The sequence below is a fragment of the Oratosquilla oratoria genome, chromosome 35 (genome assembly GCF_046742065.1).
Source record: "Oratosquilla oratoria isolate Oo_2021 chromosome 35, ASM4674206v1, whole genome shotgun sequence".
NCBI classification, from domain to species: Eukaryota; Metazoa; Arthropoda; class Malacostraca; order Stomatopoda; family Squillidae; genus Oratosquilla; species Oratosquilla oratoria.
In genome coordinates this window covers 4,367,695-4,383,300 of record NC_134811.1, presented here as the reverse complement: position 1 = coordinate 4,383,300, position 15,606 = coordinate 4,367,695, and the positions used below count along the sequence as shown (strand labels likewise).

Here is a 15,606-nt window from a genome sequence, read left to right as displayed (position 1 = left end):
TGCTGTTTGATTTTATCCTTGTTACCAACCTGTGTGTACATGTGATGTTTTGTATTGGCTGCTTTCCGTCTGGGGTATTGGCTGCTTGTTATTGTGGCAAAGTAGCATGCAGTTGATACTTTAGGGTCTATATGGGGCGCCCCTACGGACCAGAGCCACACATCATTTTGTCTATGATAGAGGAAAACTGTTCATAGAGAAATGATGACACTTTTATACTACGACTGTCCCTCCGTTATGCTGTCCTCCAACCCCTTGTTGCTGTCCTGTACCATTTCTCTGAGTATTCTTTTTCTGTGATGGGGGAATTCCCTGTGGTGGGGGAAAAGAATACTGCCAACAAGTATTCCCACTTGGATCGTAAGAGGCGAGAAGAAAGGGATGGGGATTGGGACTAGGCATCCTTCTTGTAGCCCCACAGGGGATATTCCTAAAAGAAAAAGAGAAGGCACAAGATGGTCTGGAAGTTCTCAGACCAGCACCCTAAGGTTTGGGTCTTTTAATGTGCGTGGATGTGGTACACATGAGAGTAAAAGGGAAGAGATAGGTAGTATGTTTGTGAGAAGAAAGATGGATGTGTTGGCTTTGAGTGAAACTAAGTTGAAAGGGAAGGGCGAGTGTAAGTGGGAGGTTATCAGGAGTGAAGAGAGGGCGAGGGAGGGAAGGGGTGGCTATTCTAGTAAGTGAAGAGATAGGTAAACGGGTCGTGGAGTGGAAGGAGATTTCCTCAAGGATAATGTGGATGAAGGTGAAACTGGGGAAGGAGATGTGGGTCTTTGTAAGTGCATATGAGCCTGGCAGTGAGAAGAGTGTAGAAGAAAGGGAGGCCTTTTGGATAGATCTAAATGAGTGCATAGAGGATTTAGTAAGAAATGTCAATGTAATAGTACTGGGAGACCTTAATGCTAGGGTAGGAAGTGGTCCAATCGATGGAGTGGTTGGGAAATGTGGAGTTCCAGGAAAGAATTGTAGTGGAGAGTTGATGGTGGAAATGTGTCTAGAAAGAGAGTTGATGATAGCAAATACAGTGTTTTGGAAGAAAGTCAAGCATAAGTACACATGGGAGAGGGTGGTGGAGGGAAGGGTGGTAGATAGAATGCTAATGGATTATGTAGTGGTAAATAGGATTATGATAGGAAGAGTTAAGGATGTATATGTGCTAAGGGGAGAGGGTGGGGGAATATCAGATAATTTTTTGGTGGAAGGTAAGTTGAGAGTGGAGGATAGATGGGACAAAAGGTAGGGAGGTTCTTAGAGTGAACTCTGAATGAAAAGGAGAAGGAGTATGGAAAGAAGCTGAAGGAGTGGGAGTAAAGGATAGAGTAGAGCTGGGTGTGGAGGAGGAATGGGGATGGTTCAAGGAGGGAGTCATAAAATGTGCAAAGATGGTGTGTGGAACAAGAAGGACAGGGGTAATTAGAAGAAAGGGTAGTGAATGTTGGGATGAGGAAACAGAAGGTTGTAGAAGAGAAGAAGCGAGCTTTCACAGATTGGTTACAAAATAGGATGAGGGAGTCATATGAGAGGTACGAAGAAAAGAGAAGTAAAGCAAATGGTAAAGGAGGCAAACAGGAGAGCAGATGTGAAGTGGGGTAAGAGTATGACAGAAAATTTTGAAAGTAATAAAAATGTTTTGGAAAGAAAAGAGAGAGGAAGAGGAGGCGAATCAAGTAGAGAAGAAAAGGTAAAAGGTGCAGATGGACAGATGATAATGGAAGAGAAGGCAGTAAGGGGAAGATGGGCAGAATATTTTAGGAAGTTGCATAATGTGAAGGAGGATAGGGAAGGAAAGATAGCTGCAGTGGGAAATGTGAAGAAAATGAGAGCGAGGAGAAATAAGGAAGGATGAGGTGAAGGCAGTTAAGATGATGAAAGCAGGTAAGGCACCTGGTCTGGATAGATGCCATGCAGAATGTCTGAAAAAGGGAGTTACAGTGATAGTGGACTGGCTGGTGAGGTTATTTAATGTTTGCTGGAGAGAGGGTAGTGTGCCGGAGGACTGGAGGAGTGCCTGTATAGTTCCTCTTTACAAGGGAAAAGGGGACAAGTGTGAATGTAGTAGTTTCAGAGGGATTAGCTTAAGTGTAGTTGGGAAGGCTTATGGGAGGAGCTTGATTGAGAGGATTAGGAGAGGAACAGAAGGAGTAATTGGTGAGGAACAGTGTGGATTTAGGACAGGTAGAGGTTGTGTAGATCAGATCTTTGTGGTAAGACATATGTGAGAAAGCTATAGGAAAGGAGAAGGATGTTTTTTGGGCTTTTATGAATCTGAAAAAGGCTTATGATAGGGTAGACAGAAAGGCACTGTGGGAGGTTATGCAGATATACGGGATAGAAGGAAAGTTTCTGGGAGGTGTCAAGAGTTTTTATGAGAGTAGTAGAGCTTGTGTCAGGATTAGAAATGGAGAGAGTGAGCGGTTCGAGGTAAAGGTGGGACTTCGGCTAGGATGCGTTATGTCGCCCTGGTTGTTCAACTTATACATGGATGGGGTGGTGCGAGAGATAAATGCAAGGGTAGTGGGCAAGGGATTGGAGATGGGTTAAAGAAAATGGAGAAAAGTGGGAGGTGAGCTAGCTGTTTGCGGACGACACTGGGCTTGTGGCAGGATCAGAGGAGGGATTGAGGAAGTTGGTGGCAGAGTTTGGGAGAGTACGTGATAGAAGGAAGCTAAAGATAAATGTGGGTAAAAGGAAGGTGATGAGATGTACAAGGGGTGAAAGTGGCAGTAGACTGGAAGTGAGCATTAACTCATTCAACTCCGATGACAATTAAGGGAGAGCAACTGGAGGAAGTGGATAGTTTTAGATACTTGGGTGCAAATGTGGCAGGAAAAGGTGGAGGTAGAATGTAGATTGAGAGAAGCGAGTAAATGCCTTGGTGGATTTAAGAGTGTAATGACGAATAGACATTTGGGAATGGGTGCTAAGAGGAGACTGTATGAAGGAGTGATTGTGCCAATAGCACGTATGGGGCAGAAACATGGAACATAAGAGAAGGAGTTTGAATGTGTTTGAGATGAGGTGTCTGAGAAGTATGATGGGGGTTACTAGGCTAGATAGAGTGAGAAATGAGGAGGTGAGGAGGAGAACGGGTGGAAAAGGAGCTGGGAGATAGGGTTGATGAAAGAATATTAGGATGGTTTGGACACATGGAAAGAATTAGTGAAGAAAGACAAGTAAAAGGTATGGAAGGCAGATGTGGAGGGAGTGAACATGAGGGGACGTCCTAGGATGAGGTGGATGGATGGGGTGAAGGGGGCTTTGGGGAAGAAGGGAATGTCTGTTGAGGAAGGACGGGAGAGGGCAGAAGACGGGTGAATGGAGAATGGTTGTATATGGATGATGTGATTGCATGAGGTGGAATGGGTAGGGGGGGATAGGGGGTGAGGTAGTATGTGCGAGCAAAATTTGACGCAGCCCGAAGGGATTTCTCCCCGTCCTTTCCTTTTAGGCAATGGGGGGTCGCCAACTTAATGAAGCGGCCTTGCTGTGGATGTGCTGTGTCTTGTGACACTGCTTCTGACCCAGGGCAGTGGACAAGGTGCAGGGATGACCCGTCATCCAGGAGGTGCTCAGATGAGAGGGAGGGTGGAGGGGTGTGGAGTGTATTCAGGGATGGAATGGGTAGAAATGATTTTATGCCTTTCCCTTTTTGGCTACCTCCCTTGTAAGGGGGCAAAAGCCATGGTATATGTATGTACCTCCAAAACACAAGCGATGGAGGGATGACCCGTCATCCAGGAGGTGCTCAGATGAGAGGGAGGGTGGAGGGGTGTGGAGTGTATTCAGGGATGGAATGGGTGGAAATGATTTTATGCCTTTCCCTTTTTGGCTACCTCCCTTGTAAGGGGGAAAAAGCCGTGGTATATGTATGTACCTCCAAAACACAAGCGAATACCGTATCTGTGAATTTTTCTTACCGTAAATAGAATCGAGGGTAGTAATTGCCAAATACCGTAACTGTGAATTTACCGGATAAAGAATTGCCGTATAAGGAGGACTCACTGTACAGGGATGTCTTGTCATCCATGAGGAGCTAAGATGAAAGAATGGGAGAGGGTACTTCCCTTTAGACTGCTACAGCCCTTGGTACGTAGATTACTGTAATTATCAATGGAGCTTTCAAAGCTTGAACACATGAACTTGGTTCTGCAGCACTAGCCACACACCACATCACAAAAGGGTTTTATTCTTTTTTAATGAATATTAGTGTTTGATCTAGAAAAAAATAATATACAGCTTCATTAAAGGGGATAATGTACTATGTTAAGGTGTGACTATTATCTTCACAGTACGAATGACAAGATTTGTCTTCAACAATTTAGGACATAAAACATTATTTACAGTACACAAGTAAGCATAAAAACACCAGTCTTGTTTATAGTGTTTATTGAAGATATAACAATATCATCATTATATACAGATATCTTGTTTTCCTGTAGCAGCAGTAAAGACCATCTTGTGTGTTTCCTTTGAAGTTATTGGGGAGCTCTTCATAGCACTACTTCAACTTCATCACATTCCCGTCAAATCCTACTTCGTGTGGCTCTAAATCTTTGAAGAGGAAGATGACTCTGGCAGGGGGAAATAAAGTTGTTAAAGTACTGTGGTAATGTTTTACTTAGTGACAATAACAATGGGTACTTGAAAGACAGGCATATGAGAGTACATACATATACCAGAAGCTTTTTCCCCCTTACATGAGAGGTAGCCAAAAAACAAAGGCATAAAAACTATTCCCACCCATTCCATCCCTATCATACTCCACTCCCCTCTACCCTCTTTTCTCCCTCTTATCTTGGCACCTCCTGGATGACTGGTCATCCCTGCATCTTGTCCACTGTTCTCGGTTTGAAGCAATGTTGCAAGACACGGCACATCCACAGCAAGGCCGCTTCATTAAATTGGCGATGTCCCCTCATGCAGAAAAGGAAATACATATACCAAGGCTTTTTCCCCCTTACTAGGGGGGTAGCCAAAAAGAAAAAGGCATAAAATCATTCCCACCCATTCCATCCCTGAAAACCCTCCACCCTCCCTCCCATCTTGGCACCTCCTAGATGACGGGTTATCCCTGCACCTTGTCCACTGCCCTGGGTCAGAAGCAGTGTCGCAAGACACAGCAAAGCCGCTTCATTAAATCGGCGACCCCCCTCTCCGTCCCCCCATATAAAGGAGAAGACGGGGAGAAATCCCTTCGGGCTGCGTTGAAATTTTGCTCACACACACTACCTCAACCCCCGTCCATTCCACCTCATGCATCACATCTTCCATATACAACCATTCTCCATTCGCCCGTCTTCTGTCCTCTCCCGTCCTTCCTCAACAGACATTTCCCTCTTCCCCAAAGCCCCCTTCACCCCATCCATCCATTTCCTCCTAGGACGTCCCCTCATGTTCACTCCCTCCACATCTGCCTTCCATACCTCCTTTACTAGTCTTTCTTCACTCATTCTTTCCATGTGTCCAAACCATCCTAATACTCTTTCATCAACCCTTTCTCCCAACTCCCTTTCCACCCCTGTTCTCCTCCTCACCTCCTCATTTCTCACTCTATCTAGCCTAGTAACCCCCATCATACTTCTCAGACACCTCATCTCAAACACATTCAAGCTCCTTCTCTCTTCCTTTCTTATGTTCCATGTTTCTGCTCCAAACAGTGCTGTTGGCACAATCACTCCTTCATACAGTCTCCTTTTAGCATCCATTCCCAAATTTCTATTCCTCATTACACTTTTTAATCCACCAAGTCATTTACTCACTTCTCTCAATCTACATTCTACCTCCACCTTTTCCTGCCACATTTGCACCCAAATATCTAAAACTATCCACTTCCTCCAGTTGCTCTCCCTTAATGCTTACTTCCAGATTACTGCCACTTTCACCCCTTGTACATCTCATCACCTTACTTTTACCCACATTTATCTTCAGCTTTCTTCTACCACACACTCTCCCAAACTTTGTCACCAACTTCCTCAATCCCTCCTCTGATCCTGCCACAAGCGCAGTGTCGTCCGCAAACAACAGCTGGCTCACCTCCCACTTTTCTCCATTTTCTTTAACCATCTCCAATCCCTGACCCACTACCCTTGCATTTACCTCTTGCACTACCCCATCCATGTATAAGTTGAACAGCCAGGGCGACATAACGCATCCTTGACGAAGTCCCACCTTTACCTCAAACCACTCACTCTCTCCATTTCTAATCCTGACACAAGCTCTACTACTCTCATAAAAACTCTTGACAGCTCCCAGAAGCTTTCCTCCTATCCCGTATATCTGCATAACCTCCCACAGTGCCTTTCTGTCTACCCTGTCGTAAGCCTTTTCCAGATCCATAAAGGCCCAAAAAACATCCTTCCCCTTTCCTATAGCTTTCTCACATATCTGTCTTACCACAAAAATCTGATCTACACAACCTCTACCTGTCCTAAATCCACACTGTTCCTCACCAATTACTCCCTCTGTTCCTCTCCTAATCCTCTCAATCAAGATCCTCCCACAAGCCTTCCCAACTACACTTAAGAACCTAATCCCTCTGAAACTACTACATTCACACTTGTCCCCCTTTCCCTTGTAAAGTGGAACTATACAAGCACTCCTCCAGTCCTCTGGCACTCTACCTTCTCTCCAGCAAACATTAAATAACCTCACCAACCAGTCCACCATCACTGTACCTCCTTTTTTAAGACATTCTGCATGGCATCCATCCAGACCAGGTGCCTTACCTGCTTTCATCATCTTAACTGCTACCTTCACTTCATCCTTCCTTATTTCTCCTCCATTCTCCTCACTCATTTTCTTAGCATTTCCCACTGCAGCTATCTTTCCCTCCCTATCCTCCTTCACATTTAGCAACTCCCTAAAATATTCTGCCCATCTTCCCCTTACTGCCTTCTCTTCCACTATCATCTCTCCATCTGCACCTTTTACCTTTTCTTCTCTACTTGAATCGCATCCTCTTCCTCTCTTAATTTCTTTCCAAAACATGTTTTTATTACTTTCAAAATTTTCTGTCATACTCTTACCCCATTTTACATCTGCTCTCCTCTTTGCCTCCTTTACCTTTTTTTTTTTTTTGTACGTCTCGTATGACTCCCTCGTCCTATTTTGTAACCAATCTGTGTAAGCTCGCTTTTTCTCTTCTACAACCTTCTTCATTTCCTCATCCCACCATTCACTACCCTTCCTTCTATTTCCTCCTGTCCGAGTTCCACACACCATCTTTGTACACTTTGACTCCCTCCTTGAACCATCCCCATTCCTCCTCCACACCTACCTCTACTCTATCCTTCACTCCCTCCCACCCTTCCTTCAGCTTCTTCTTGTACTCCTCCTTTTCCTCTTCATTTAAAGAGCTCTAAGCACCTCCCTACCTTTTGTCCCGTTCCTCTTTCTCCATCTGTCCTCCACTCTCAACTTACCTTCCACCAGAAAATTATCTGATATTCCCCCACCCTCACCCCTTAGCACATGTACATCCTTAACTCTTCCTATCATAATCCTATTTACCACTACATAGTCCATTAAAGCTCTATCTACCACCTTTCCCTCCACCACTCTCTCCCATGTGTACTTATGCTTGACTTTCTTCCAAAACACTGTATTTGCTATCATCAACTCTAGACACATTTCCACCATCAACTTACGATTTTTCCCTGGAACTCCACATTTCCCAACCACTCCATCAATTGGATCCTTTCCTACCCTCATTAAGGTCTCCCAGTACTATTACATTTACACTTCTCCCTAAACCCTCTATGCACTCGTTTAAATCTATCCAAAAGGCCTCCCTTTCTTCTACACTCTTCTCACTGCCAGGCCCGTATGCATTTACAAAAACCCACATCTCCTTTCCCAGTTTCACCTCCTTCCACTCCACTACCCGTTTACCTATCTCTTCACTTACTAGTATAGCCACCCCTTCCCTCCCTCGCCCTCTCTTCACTCCTGATAACCTCCCACTTACACTCCCAAACTTACAATCGCCCTTCCCTTTCAGCTTAGTTTCACTCAAAGCCAACACATCCATCTTTCTTCTCACAAACATACTACCTATCTCTTCCCTTTTACTCTCATCTGTACCACATCCATGCACATTAAAAGACCCAAACCTTAGGGTGCTGGTCCGAGAACTTCCAGACCCTCTTATGCCTTTGCTTTTACTTTTAGGAATGTGCCCTGCGGGCTACAAGGAGAAGAATGCCTAGTCCCAATCCCCATCCCTTTCTTCTCGCCTCTTACGATCCAAGTGGTGGCAGCATTCTTTTCCCCTACCACAGGGAATTCCCCCACTACAGAAAAAGAATACTCAGAGAAATGGTACAGGACAGAAACAAGGGGTTGGGGGACAGCATAACAGAGGGTCAGTCGTAGTATAAAAGTGTCAGCATTTCTCTATGATCAGAGTTTTCCTCTATCATAGACAAAATGATGTGTGGCTCTGGTCCGTAGGGGCGCCCCATATAGACCCTAAAGTATCGACTGCATGCTACTTTGCCACAATAACAAGCAGCCAATACCCCAGACGGGGAAAGAACAAACTGAAAGACTCTAAGTGATGAGACAGAAGGAGAATATAGTAAGGGACTTAGCAGATAAAAAGAAATGTATAATTATATTAGGAATGGAGGAGAAATATAACCCAAATAGAACCACAAGAATGAATGAGAAAAAAGAAAAAGTAAGCAGTTTACTAGAATTGATTCAGGAAGATGAACCTGAAATCATGAAACAAATTGAAGAGATGTACAGAGTCGGGAAGTATAGTACAGATAAGTCCAGACCAATTAAGTTTAAATTCAGGTCACAAACCATGGCAGAGAATATCTGAGCAAAAACAGGGAAACTAGCAACAAGTGAACAATATAAAAATGTATGGATAAAAAGAGAAATTAATAAAGAGGAAAAAAAGAAAAGACACGAAGCTAAGGTAAAAAACCAGAACAGAACAGTCAGAAAAAGAGAAATTCTATTTGACAGTAGTGAATATGAAAATAAGGAAAAACGACATACTAGAGAAAAACAAAAGGGAAACAGAGAATACAATGGAAGTGGCAGAAAACTAAAAGTGTCTTTACACAAATATAGATGGATTAATAACAGCACTCAATGAGCTGAATGATTATCTGAAGGAAAAAGAACCGGACATAATGGGAATTGTAGAAACGAAATTAAAAGGTCCACTACCACCCAACAGTATAGGTAATGATGCATATAATTATAATTATTGGATTAGAAACAGAGAGACAAAACAAGGGGGTGGAGTTATGTTCCTGACTAAGGATATAAACGTGAGGTGTGTCACATATGGAAAGAATACAGTACAGATGATTATGATCGAAGTGGAAGACAGAGATAAGAGCAGAAAGTTCGTGATAAATTATGTGCCTCCAAAAACAGCCTTGTGGGAAGAGAGTGAACATAAAAGTATGTTAGAGGACACAAAGATAATAGAAGATGGAGGAAGAATAGTTATGATGGGAGACTTTAATTGCAAAGAAGTCTACTGGGAAGAGATGACAGTAAAGGGTGGAGACGGCTCATGGGGAAATGTTCTACTCGAGATGATTATTGACCATACAATGACACAGTGGATACAGGAGAACACTAGGTATAGAAATGAAGAACCATCAAGACTAGACCTAATAATCACATCTGAACCTAGAATAGTGGAAAAGATTGAATATAAAACACCAATAAGTAAAAGTGACCACATATTGATTGAACTGGAACTAAATGAGGAAAAATACATGAAAAGAAATGAACAATATAGAAGAGGAAGAATGATGTATGAAAAAACAAACTTTGATAAAATAAGAGAATTCTTTCAAAAAGAAAACTGGGAAGAAATATACAAAGAAGAAACAACAGTGGAAGATAAATGGAATATTTTGACAAACATTTACAAAAGAGGAGTGGAAAAGTATGTCCCAAGACAAAAACAAGAAAAAGAATATATAAAGTGCTGGTACAGCAAAAGTTGTAGATAGTTAAAAGACAAAAGAGATAAAGCTTGGACCAAACTGAAGAAAACAAAAGGCCTGAAAAATGGAAAATATATACTTGTTATAGAAATGTCTATGATAGAGCAAAACTCTGTTCATAGAGAAATGATGACACTTTTATACTACGACCGTCCCTCCATTATGCTGTCCTCCAACCCCTTGTTGCTGTCCTGTACCATTTCTCTGAGTATTCCTTTTCTGTGATGGGGGAATAGAATACTGCCACCAAGTACTCCCACTTGGATCGTAAGAGGCGAGAAGAATGGGACTAGGCATCCTTCTCCTTGTAGCCCCACAGGGGAAATTCCTAAAAGAATAAGAGAAGGCATAAGAGGGGCTGGAAGGCCTCGGACCAGCACCCTAAGGTTTGGGTCTTTTAATGTGCGTGGATGTGGTACAGATGAGAGTAAAAGGGAAGAGATAGGTAGTAAGTTTGTGAGAAGAAAGATGGATGTGTTGGCTTTGAGTGAAACTTAAGTTGAAAGGGAAGGGTGAGTGTATGTTTGGGAGTGTAAGTGGGAGGTTATCAGGAGTGAAGAGAGGGCGAGGGAGGGAAGGGGTGGCTATACTAGTAAGTGAAGAGATAGGTAAACGGGTAGTGGAGTGGAAGGAGGTTTCCTCAAGGATAATGTGGATGAAGGTGAAACTGAGGAAGGAGATGTGGGTCTTTGTAAGTGCATATGGGCCTGGCAGTGAGAAGAGTGTAGAAGAAAGGGAGGCCTTTTGGATAGATCTAAATGAGTGCATAGAGGTTTTGGGAAGAAATGTCAATGTGATAGTACTGGGAGACCTTAATGCTAGGGTGGGAAATGGTCCAATCGATGGAGTGGTTGGGAAATGTGGAGTTCCAGGAAAGAATCGTAGTGGAGAGTTGATGGTGGAAATGTGTCTAGAAAGAGAGTTGATGATAGCAAATACAGTGTTTTGGAAGAAAGTCAAGCATAAGTACACATGGGAGAGGGTGGTAGATAGAGCGCTAATGGATTATGTAGTGGTAAATAGGATTATGATAGGAAGAGTAAAGGATGTACATGTGCTAAGGGGAGAGGGTGGGGGAATATCAGATCATTTTTTGGTGGAAGGTAAGTTGAAAGTGGAGGATAGATGGAGGAAGAGGAAAGGGACAAAAGGTAGGGAGGTTCTTAGAGTGAACTCCTTGAATGAGAAGGAAAAGGAGGAGTACGGAAAGAAGCTGAAGGAGGAGTGGGAGGGAGTAAAGGGTAGAGTAGAGCTGGGTGTGGAGGAGGAATGGGGAGGGTTCAAAGAGGGAGTCATAAAGTGTGCAAGGATGGTGTGTGGAACAAGAAGGACAGGGGGAAATAGAAGAAAGGGTAGTAAATGGTGGGATGAGGAAACAAAGAAGGTTGTAGAAGAGAAGAAGCGAGCTTTCACAGATTGGTTACAAAATAGGATGAGGGAGTCATATGAGAGGTACAAAGAAAAGAAAAGAGAAGTAAAGAAAAAGGTAAAGGTTGCAAAGAGGAGAGCAGATGTGAAATGGGGTAAGAGTTTGACAGAAATTTTTGAAAGTAATAAAAAGATGTTTTGGAAAGAAATTAAGATAGGAAGAGGAGGCGAATCAAGTAGACAAGAAAAGGTAAAAGGTGCAGATGGAGAGATGATAGTGGAAGAGAAGGCAGCAAGGGGAAGATGGGCAGAATATTTTAGGGAGTTGCTAAGTGTAAAGGAGGATAGGGAAGGAAAGATTGCTGCAGTGGGAAGTGCGAAGAAAGTGAGAGTGATGAATGAGGAGAATGGAGGAGAAATAAAGAAGGATGAGGTGAAGGCAGTTGTTAAGATGATGAAAGCAGGTAAGGCACCTGGTCTGGATGGATGCCATGCGGAATGTCTGAAAAAGGGAGGTACAGTGATGGTGGACTGGTTGGTGAGGTTATTCAATGTTTGTTGGAGAGAGGGTAGAGTGCCGGAGGACTGGAGGAGTGCCTGTATAGTTCCTCTTTACAAGGGAAAAGGGGACAAGTGTGAATGTAGTAGTTTCAGAGGGATTAGCTTGTTGAGTGTAGTTGGGAAGGCTTATGGGAGGATCTTGATTGAGAGGATTAGGAGAGGAACAGAGGGAGTAATTGGTGAGGAACAGTGTGGATTTAGGACAGGTAGAGGTTGTGTAGATCAGATCTTTGTGGTAAGACAGATATGTGAGAAAGCTATAGGAAAGGGGAAGGATGTTTTTTTGGGCCTTTATGGATCTGGAAAAGGCTTATGATAGGGTAGACAGGAAGGCACTGTGGGAGGTTATGCAGATATACGGGATAGGAGGAAAGCTTCTGGGAGCTGTCAAGAGTTTTTATGAGAGTAGTAGAGCTTGTGTCAGGATTGGAAATGGAGAGAGTGAGTGGTTTGAGGTAAAGGTGGGACTTCGTCAAGGATGCGTTATGTCGCCCTGGCTGTTCAACTTATACATGGATGGGGTAGTGTGAGAAGGGTAGTGGGCAAAGGATTGGAGATGGTTAAAGAAAATGGAGAAAAGTGGGAGGTGAGCCAGCTGTTGTTTGCGGATGACACTGCGCTTGTGGCAGGATCAGAGGAGGGATTGAGGAAGTTGGTGACAGAGTATGGGAGAGCGTGTGATAGAAGAAAGCTAAATATAAATGTGGGTAAAAGTAAGGTGATGAGATGTACAAGGGGTGAAAGTGGCAGACTGGAAGTGAGCATTAAGGGAGAGCGACTGGAGGAAGTGGATACTTTTAGATACTTGGGTGCAAATGTGGCAGGGAAAGGTGGAGTGAAAGTGGAGGTAGAATGTAGATTGAGAGAAGCGAGTAAATGCCTTGGTGGATTAAAGAGTGTAATGAGGAATAGACATTTGGGAATGGATGCTAAGAGGAGACTGTATGAAGGAGTGATTGTGCCAACAGCACTGTATGGGGCAGAAACATGAAACATAAGAGAAGAAGAGAGAAGGAGTTTGAATGTGTTTGAGATGAGGTGTCTGAGAAGTATGATGGGGGTTACTAGGCTAGATAGAGTAAGAAATGAGGAGGTGAGGAGGAGAACAGGGGTGGAAAAGGAGCTGGGAGATAGGGTTGATGAAAGAATATTAGGATGGTTTGGACACATGGAAAGAATGAGTGAAGAAAGACTAGTAAAAGAGGTGTGGAAGGCAGATGTGGAGGGAGTGAACATGAGGGGACATCCTAGGATGAGGTGGATGGATGGGGTGAAGGGGGCTTTGGGGAAGAAGGGATTGTCTGTTGAGGAAGGACGGGTGAATGGAGAATGGTTGTATATGGATGATGATGTGATTGCATGAGGTAGAGTGGGCGGGTGGATGGAGGGGGTGAGGTAATGTGTGTGAGCAAAATTTGACGCAGCCCGAAGGGATCTCTCCCCGTCCTCTCATTTTATGCAATGGGGGGGACGGAGAGGGGGGTCGCCGATTTAATGAAGCGGCCTTGCTGTGGATGCGCTGTGTCTTGCGACACTGCTTCTGACCCAGGGCAGTGGACAAGGTGCAGGGATGACCTGTCATTCAGGAAGTGCTAAGATAAGAGGGAGGGTGGAGGGGTGTGGAGTGTATTCAGGGATGGAATGGGTGGGAATAATTTTATGCCTTTTTCTTTTTGGCTACCCCCCTTGTAAGGGGAGAAAAAGCCTTGGTATATGTATGTAAACAACAAACTGAAAAAGAAACAAAATTTTGAGAAATTACGACAAGAAGGAGTTGAATACACAGAGGAAATAGAAATGGCGGAAATTATGAAGAAGCCTTTTAACTCAGTGTTTACAAGGGAGAACATACAACCTGAAGAGATTGAATGGAAAGAGAAAGTCCCCCCTATGAAAGAAATAGAAGTAACAAAGAATGAAATAATGAAACACTTGAGTAATCTTGATGTCAGAAAATCGCATGGACCAGATGAAATAGCAAACTGGATTTTGAAAGAATGCAGGAATGAACTGGCAGACAAAATACATAGCATAATAAACAGTTCCTTGAAAGAAGGAAAAGTTCTAGAAGATTGGAAAAAAGCAAATATAGTACCTATATATAAAGGGGGAAATAAAGAAGACCCTACCAACTATAGATCAGTCTCTCTAACAAGTACAATAGGAAAAATTTGTGAAAGAATTGTCATAAGTAGATGGGTAAAATATTTAGAAGAAAAAAAAAAAGTGCTAAATCCAAGGCAATTTGGATTCAGACAAGGATGATCATGCGTCACCAATTTAATATGTTTCTATTCAAGGCTAATAGATATAATACAAGAAAGAGATGGATGGGCTGATTGTGCATTTCTAGACCTAAAAAAAGCTTTTGACAAAGTACGACATAAGAAGTTGCTTAAGAAATTCGAAACCGAAGGAGGAATACAGGGCAAACTGCTTAAATGGATGGAAGACTTTTTGCAAGAAAGAAAAATGAGAGTAGTGATAAGAGAGAAACACTCAAATTGGGATGAAGTAATAAGTGGTGTTCCACAAGGAACAGTTTTGGCCCCAATAATGTTTGCTATATATATTAATGATATGGATGAAGAAATTGAAAGTTATATGAGCTTCTTTGCAGATGATGCAAAACTATTAAAAAAAAGTGAACACGGAAGAAGATTGTGAATCACTACAGAGTGATCTAAATAAAGTCTGGGAATGGAGTAAGAAGTGGGAGATGGAGTTCAATACTAAAAAGTGTAGTATAATGGAATTTGGAAAAAGCAAAAACAGAATAACAGGATCATATAAATTGGGAGAAGAAAGTATAAAAAAAAGTTTAAAATGAGAAGGACCTGGGAGTCATTGTTATGAATAATATGTCACCTGAGAAACAAATAAGATTTTTGGTGAAACTTGTAATTTGATAAGAACGATCAAAGTGGCATTTACATACCTGGATGAAGAAATGGTGAAGAAAATACTAATCACTCTGATAAGGCCAAGATTGGAATATGCAGCAACGATGTGGTCACCAAGTACAAAAAATGTATATTTATAAAAAAAAAAAAAAAAAAATTGAAAGAATACAAAGAACAATTACAAAATTGGCACAGACACTCAAAACTATCATATGAAGAGAGACTAGCAAAACTTAAGCTACAGACACTAGAGCAAAGAAGAGAGGAGATTTGATAGCTATTTACAGAATCATGAAAGGCATAGAAATTATTGATAGAGAGGATCTAATAAAATGGGATGACAGAAATACAAGAGGTATTGGAAAAGGATCTGTTTTCCTCATCCAAACAAACAATTTATTACTTTAGTTAGACTAATTCAAAATGAGAAAGTTCAATCTTACCTTCTTGATATTTAGATGTAATTTATTGAAAAGGCGAAGACTTTTCGAGAGACTGGTTTTAACTCGGCTGAGTATGTACTTACGGTACTCTCTTTCGTCTTATTGAGCCTATCCAACTGTTATTTTCAATTGTGATGTAATCCTCTTTTGTTTTAAAGAGAGGTTTGTTCCGAAGAATACAAACTCTTCGGTACTCCTTACAATAGGATACTTTCGCGTAGCGCGAATATTTCTACTGCGAAATTAAAATCCTCACTCTGTGGGTCTGGGCAACGCTTATCCTCAGTAAGGGGCACCATTGGGGCAAGGGGGGGGGGGGCCCTTGCCCTCCACCACAAGTCTCGC

At 42.6% G+C, this 15,606-nt stretch overlaps 1 protein-coding gene across 1 annotated transcript in view; it reads right to left on the bottom strand.

Moving 5' to 3' along the window:
* Positions 1 to 4,372: 4,372 nt before the first annotated feature.
* LOC143018782 (D-dopachrome decarboxylase-B-like) overlaps positions 4,373 to 15,606 on the bottom strand; it is a 43,303-nt gene continuing 32,069 nt past the window's right edge. Inside the window, exon 3 of the mRNA XM_076174361.1 lies at positions 4,373 to 4,574. Coding sequence (XP_076030476.1) covers positions 4,502 to 4,574 — 73 coding nt within the window. The 3' untranslated portion in view covers positions 4,373 to 4,501. The remainder of the gene's footprint in view (positions 4,575 to 15,606) is intronic.